This window comes from Lytechinus variegatus, chromosome 8, assembly GCF_018143015.1.
Source record: "Lytechinus variegatus isolate NC3 chromosome 8, Lvar_3.0, whole genome shotgun sequence".
Taxonomy (NCBI): domain Eukaryota; kingdom Metazoa; phylum Echinodermata; class Echinoidea; order Temnopleuroida; family Toxopneustidae; genus Lytechinus; species Lytechinus variegatus.
In genome coordinates, this window is record NC_054747.1 from 26,796,073 (window position 1) to 26,802,825 (window position 6,753).

At 35.8% G+C, this 6,753-nt stretch overlaps 1 protein-coding gene across 1 annotated transcript; it reads left to right on the forward strand.

Moving 5' to 3' along the window:
• Positions 1-149: 149 nt before the first annotated feature.
• LOC121420785 (synaptogenesis protein syg-2-like) lies at positions 150-4,663 on the forward strand. Its single transcript, XM_041615419.1, has 5 exons — positions 150-772; positions 1,187-1,513; positions 2,822-3,160; positions 3,541-3,837; positions 4,305-4,663. The coding sequence occupies exons 1-5, from the start codon at positions 358-360 to the stop codon at positions 4,487-4,489; spliced, it is 1,563 nt and encodes a 520-aa protein (XP_041471353.1). The 5' UTR covers positions 150-357; the 3' UTR covers positions 4,490-4,663.
• The last annotated feature ends 2,090 nt before the right edge of the window (positions 4,664-6,753 follow it).

The following is a 6,753-nucleotide window of genomic DNA, read 5'->3' on the forward strand; positions in this document are numbered from 1 at the left end:
GTTTTAAAAGATTAATGTAAGGGTTCTTATTGTATCAAATGAACTCAATTGTTCACCCTTTTGCTTAAATAGGTACACTCGAGCCTTTATTGCATTTGCCTATTAAAGCACCTCTATAAACAATGACCTTGAATAAAACTTCCATAAACGATTAATTGCAGGAACTACCAATTATTTCACTCGGTTCTACTTGAAGCTTCATTGGTTTCAATTTCGTTGCGACTGTAAAGGGTCAATCCATAGCTTGGCAATCTATAGACTATCAGAAACAAAAACCCATTCCTCTTTATTTCACATCTTGAGCTCAATAGATGGTATATCGTTTAACAAACCTTCCGGAAATATTAGATTTGATATATGGGAAGAATGAATTTCTCAGTTCAAATAATGGTCTTTGTCAGTTTTACCGTTTTTAAGACACATGAATTGAACGGATCTACCTTTCTGAAGAACTCGGATATTCTCCCAGTTGTTGGCGAGAATATAACTCTTGTTTGCGCCTTTACGAATCCATCAAGATACCGCGAGTTGTCTTGGCTGCATGTGGATAACAACAACCAATTGATAGCCAGCAATAAAGGCGAAGGAACAGAACCTACTCAAGAGAAAGGCATTTCAGATGCTTCGAAGTACAGCTTGATGTCTGATTCTTCCAGCGGAAACCTGACAATAAGTTATCTAGGGGTAGATGACAGCGGCAGATATCGTTGCTTGGTTGCCACATATGCTGATGCATTTCAGAGTTTATTTGAACTGAAGGTACTTTCACCAGGTAAATGTTTTGCAACATATATACATACATATATATATATATATATATATATATATATATATATGTATATATATATATATATATATATATATATATTGCTTTTTAGAAAGTGGAAAAAAGTTATACTTTCGGGCATTGGTTAAAAAAAGTAAATCAAAGGAATAGAACAATGCAATATTTCACAAACCACCGCAATGTTCAGAATATATTATTATAACAATGCAATGATCTAATTATTATTACGCACTACGAGACTCACATAGCATTGCAGGTAGTGTTTAAATCACGACTAAAAATAATTTGAAAAAAGTATTTTACACAAAAATTTTTATCAAGTGATATTTTATTTGGCAATAATCACTAAAAATGTACATATAGATATACATTTCCATGACTTCTTTCTTTAATTTTCAGCCACACCAAGTTCGGTGTTGATTATAGACAACCGTTCGGTCTACACTGATGGAGAATCAGTTACCCTTACCATTAGGCAAACCCACAACCTAACATGTACAGTCCAAGGTTCTAGACCACCTCCAGAACTCGAGTGGCACAATCCTGGAGAAGTAGCGATTGGAATAGGAGACCAGTACAATACTGTTGAGGGCGATTATTACTATTCTCGTAGAGTTATTTGTATAACCCCGTCAAGACAGGACGATGGGAAAAGTTTACAATGTATTGTTTCACACCGAGTTCTGGATCGAAATCTCGTTTCAACCGTACATGTTGAAGTTCAAGGTGAGTATGTTTAACATTAATGCCATTTCCTCCGTCACAAACAACCGCAAATGCACTATCACACACAGTATCTATATCGTTGTGTGTTTGATAATATCAGTTAACACTGTGTTAGTGAACATCAGGACCCTTTGTTTAACTATTATTTTTTCCCATTTCAATTGACAGATGATTCTTTCTGCAAAGTTGATTAACACTGACACCTTCGCCATATTCAACTCTTGATGATCATGATATAAATGCGTGATAGTCTTTAATTGAACTTCACTCTGTACAACCAAACTTAAATAATATTACTGGAAAGAGAAATCGCACTTTTCTGCTGTGTCCCTGTATACTCAGAGCCTTGATCTATTAGCCGATATACATTTTGAATTAAAACCATCACGTTGTCTATGGGGTTTTTTGCCATTCACAACTATTTTAGCATTCAACTAATCTTTTGGCCGATACATTTTGAATTAAAACCACCATGTTGTGTATCGCTTTTTTGCCATTCACCACTATTTTTTTACTTCAATTTATTTGATGAATAAAGGGAGAAACCAAAGCAGATTCCTATGCATTTACATGAATGCATACCATATAATAGAGGGAAGTAACCTGTTCAAATTGAATTTTGCAACAGAGGATTTGTGTCCAACATGCAAGGTTAAAAATATATTATACATGCTTTTATTGACTGTGAAGTAAATAAATCCTTTTTCAAATATATCAAAATTATTTTGCGAGAAGTTTACAATGTAAAAGTGGAAGTAAACATCAAACAATTGCTTAAAGTTAAAAGTGATAGTAAAACAAATATCTTTGGAACTATTGCATTTTGGTCAATATATAAAGTTATTTTAGATAGGAACAAATCAGGAATTGAAAAAAGAAATTTTGTTTTGAAACATGTATTTATAAAAGAAATTAAAAAAACGGATAGAAATGTACAACATTGCTAGTAAAAAGACCAAAGAAAAAGATGAACTGCCCAAGAGCTTGTTACGATTCATGTAAGAAAACCTATGTAACGTAGATATGACTTTGTAATTATTGTAATAATACTTATATGTTTCATGATTTATGATTGTGTAACCTTTGATTTGAATGTGATTTATTGTGTAACCCCTGATTTTGATGTTAATAAATCCTCTAATAGAGGCAAAAAATATATATATATAATTGAGGGACAAAGAGAAAAGTCCTATTGACTATTAATATGCATCCATATGCATAAAGGAAAATGGTGAAAGAAAAATCAATTCAGCTGCGTTTCATTTAAAGTGGATTACAAGAATTCCCTTTTCTTGTGTCACTTCTTAGTTCCACCGACTGATCTATTCATTACAACATCTAATGAAATTACGATCTCCAAGGCTGGAACAAGAAGCGTGACTGTCTCTGAAGACACAGTGACATCATTCATCTGCACAAGTGTAGGATCTCGGCCGACAGCAGTTATAACATGGTCTGTTGGATTGGACGGAGATCCCGGTAGGACGACCTCTACGACAGGAACTAATCAGAATGATACAAGTTTACGTGATACAGAGTCTTTGCTTCTGCTGAATCCAAACAGGAGTCACCACCATCAATTTCTTCGGTGTGTGGCCACTGCTGGTATGAACAAACGTCATACAGAGATGATGGTCATGGTCAAAGGTAATACCCGTAAATAGCTTTCATAATTCCAAAATTTAGTGCACATTTAAAACTCAACACAATATTGGATAGCCTGTGACAAATTATCTCTTGGCTATTGAGTAACAGATGTAAGATGTTTTGACATTATCTGAAACATGGCCATTTCGCTTTCTATATAGGTAACAATCCTCTATTCTATTGCATAAGAGAACTCTAAACATTCCCTTGCCGGTCGTTTGGTAACAGCGTATTCTATCGATTATGATGTTCTTTGGTAAAAATTCAAATTCAATATGTCACATTGCTCTCAAAGTGTTCTCACTTTTATCTTGAAAAAAAGATTGAGATAAAGAAGTATGATCTGTTCTTGCCTAACGTATTTAATATTAATTTCTCAGGGCCGTCTGATCCTCCAATCCTTGATGGAACGCAAAACTTGCAGGACGGTGTATTATCCAACGTAACTTGTACATCAAACTATGGTTACCCAGAACCAACCTTCCAGTGGTATATTGGAGCAAAGAACGTCACCACCAACTCGACAACACAAACCTCCTTGAATACATATCGATTTGATGCCAGAAGTGTCCTCAAACTCACCCCTACAAAAGATGATCATGGGAAACATATAGTCTGCCAGGTCTCTCAAGCGAATGTGAAGTCACGGAGGGTTAATGATGTTCTCTTTGTCCTTTGTAAGTTTCATTTGTAAAACCCCATTCATTTTTAACTCACTTGGAGTAGTCATCGACATTATTCGACTTCCATCGCTTTTTTCGCAAGGAGTACATTAAATTCATACTTCTTTCGTTTCTCATAACTAAGAATGAAAAAAAAATGTTTATTAAAATATCCTAATTATTAAAATGTCTTAAATATCTTTCAGATATTCAAATATATTTAATGTAGAATATTGGTGCTCAATAAGATAAACTCTTATTGAATCTAACAACAAACATGGCGCCATCATAATATGAAGAAGATAAAGAATTTATGTAATCTTTATTCATACTTTTTAATTATAGCCGTACTATTTTTAAAATTTATATTCTTTTAAATTTGGTATCCGGGAGGCTATTTAACAAACAAAATATTTTTTCGCGACCATGATGATGCCACCTTTTTGACAGAACCAATAGCATTCCTATTTTCTATTTTGTAGATCCTCCCGTGATTGTATACTACTCTATTCGTCGAGTATTCGATATGCAAAACAGTGTCGATGCCATTCTCACATGTAGATCAGATAGTAGACCAACAGCATCAATAACCTGGTCCTTGAATGGTACTGAACCTAACAACAGCACCCTTCATCAGATCCAACAGAGACATCTAATGCACTGTTAAATTGTAAAACTGTTGGCTGATCCCTGTGAATTGTTGGAAAAATGGACTAAATTTTGATCTTTTTCTTCTGGTATGAAGTAAATTTATCTACAAACAAGAACAAGGCAAGAGCGATTTTGTGTCTCGCCCACTTGTGAAAATGACCAGAAATATTGCGATTTGCGAGGGCACGCAACAGAATTGTATCAAAACTTCATTGTGAAATGACTGGGATGATAACACTTGTCATAAGAGCCTTGCATGTAAACTTTAATGTTGACCTGAAAATGACCTTTGACCTTACCATGTGACGTCCGACTGCAACATAACATGCAGGTCCCCCAAGTCCATCTACCATCCAAGTCTGGTTGAAAAGCGACTTACGGTTGCGAAGTTTGAGGTCATAAGGGAGTCTTGCATGTAAAATTTAAAGTTAACCTGAAAATGACCTTTGACCTTACCATGTGACCTCCGACTGCAGCCTAAAATGCAGGTCCCCCAAGTCCATCCATCATCCAAGTTTCATTGAAAAGTGACTTATGGTTGCGGAGTTAGGTGTCATAAGAGTCTTGCATGTAGACTTTAATGTTAACCTGAAAATGACCTTTGACCTTATCATGTGACCTCCGACTGCAGCATAACATACAGGTCCCCCAAGTCCATCTACCATCCAAGTTTGGTTGAAAAGTGACTTACGGTTGTGGAGTTATGTGTCATTAGGTTTGTGACGGACGGACGCCGGACTTGGATCCCTAAGTCTCGCCTTCACCTCTGGTGGGCGAGACAATAAAATGGCTGTCCAGGTTGTTACTACAACCTGGAACCTGCAACAAAAGAACCTGCAAGAGCTGAATACATTATAGCCCTTCCTATTTTAAGCAATTAAATACATAGGGTTTTATTACACAACTCAATCAATCATACTGCTATCACAGGGCCAAAATGAGTAATTTATCATTACCTTTTAAGTTTAGATTATCTTCTCTATTTAAAAACAACTTTTAGGATTACATCATTTTTCCTGATAACATTTTTACGTTAAAAAAACAAATTTTAGAATTTGGCTTTAGTGCCAGAAAAAAAATTGCTTGTGACAATGTATATATAGTGTATGATTAGAATCAATGGCATCTCTGTTAACAGAAACAACATGAAGGCCAAGAATTACAAAGAAGAGCAGTTTAGGGAGGGATTTTGCTATCCAACAGCAACAGGTATTAATCGTCATTCGGAGCTTATTGTGAGAATATGCCGAGTACTGCCAAAACGTCATTATTTGCTCGTGGAACACTTCCCTTTTTGCCATTATATTACGACAGAGCACAGAACATTACTTTCAAAATACCAATCATTGTCAGGCTTCCAATCTTTAGAAGTTAACATGATTTGGTCGTCTATTTTTTAACTAGGTTTAGGTAAGGTGCAATAAAAATTTTTAAAAGTCTTGAAAATGTGTCACCGCATCATTCCAAAAGAATATGAATATATAAATATATATATATATTTCTTGACTAATGAGTTACTGGCCTTGAAAAAAGACATCACGTTTCTGTACATGTCGTTTGTTACTCTCTTGAACCAAGTTTACATACACAGCTAATCTACGGTAGATCTGAAATAAGCAAATTTGTGTTCCTGACTTTTTTTCTTTGTTTATAGCTTTCCTTGGAAGAGTTTGATTCTATCAGCGCGTGCATGCGTGGCCAAATAATGAACGATGTGGGAGAAGAGCGAATGGATATACCGCACCGAGGTCCGCAGGACCGAGTGCGGTATATCCATTTGGCGAGTCGAGCACAGAGTTCAATATTGGGTCCTCAATGCACAAGAATGCTCGTCTTGTTTGTGTGATACAACCCCCTGTGGAGCCGGGTTATGTGCAAACGCCGGTATATGTGCAAACAACGGTATATGTGAAAAATTTCGCCGGGATTTGTGCAAACAACGGTATTTGTGCAACCGCCACGCTGGGAAATGTGCAAATCTGTCAAAATTTATCAACGGCATCTGCGCAAACGTGACGACGGGATATGTAAAAATGAACAATTTTCACGGGAAATGTGCAAACCTCCGGGATATGTGCAAATCACTGTTTTTATCAATATCAAGACTATTTCTCATGAAGCTATTTAAGATCCAACCTTCGATTTATTTTTGAATAAAAGCAGACACTATCTTAAACTATCTTAATTGTCCAAGAACAAGGACGAATTAAAGCTCCATAAAGAGGTGTTTCCGTGTTGTTGTTTTTTTCGAGTTCTGTCATTTTGCGAAACGCATGTTGC

What these genes read in the sequence shown, in the direction of transcription:
- LOC121420785 (XM_041615419.1), top strand. Translation starts at nt 358, where the DNA reads ATGGGAAGAATGAATTTCTCAGTTCAAATAATGGTCTTTGTCAGTTTT. An exon ending in CGTACATGTTGAAGTTCAAG is followed by an intron (nt 1,514 to 2,821) that starts GTGAGTATGTTT and finishes GTCACTTCTTAG; the next exon opens with TTCCACCGACTGATCTATTC. An exon ending in TGATGTTCTCTTTGTCCTTT is followed by an intron (nt 3,838 to 4,304) that starts GTAAGTTTCATT and finishes TCTATTTTGTAG; the next exon opens with ATCCTCCCGTGATTGTATAC.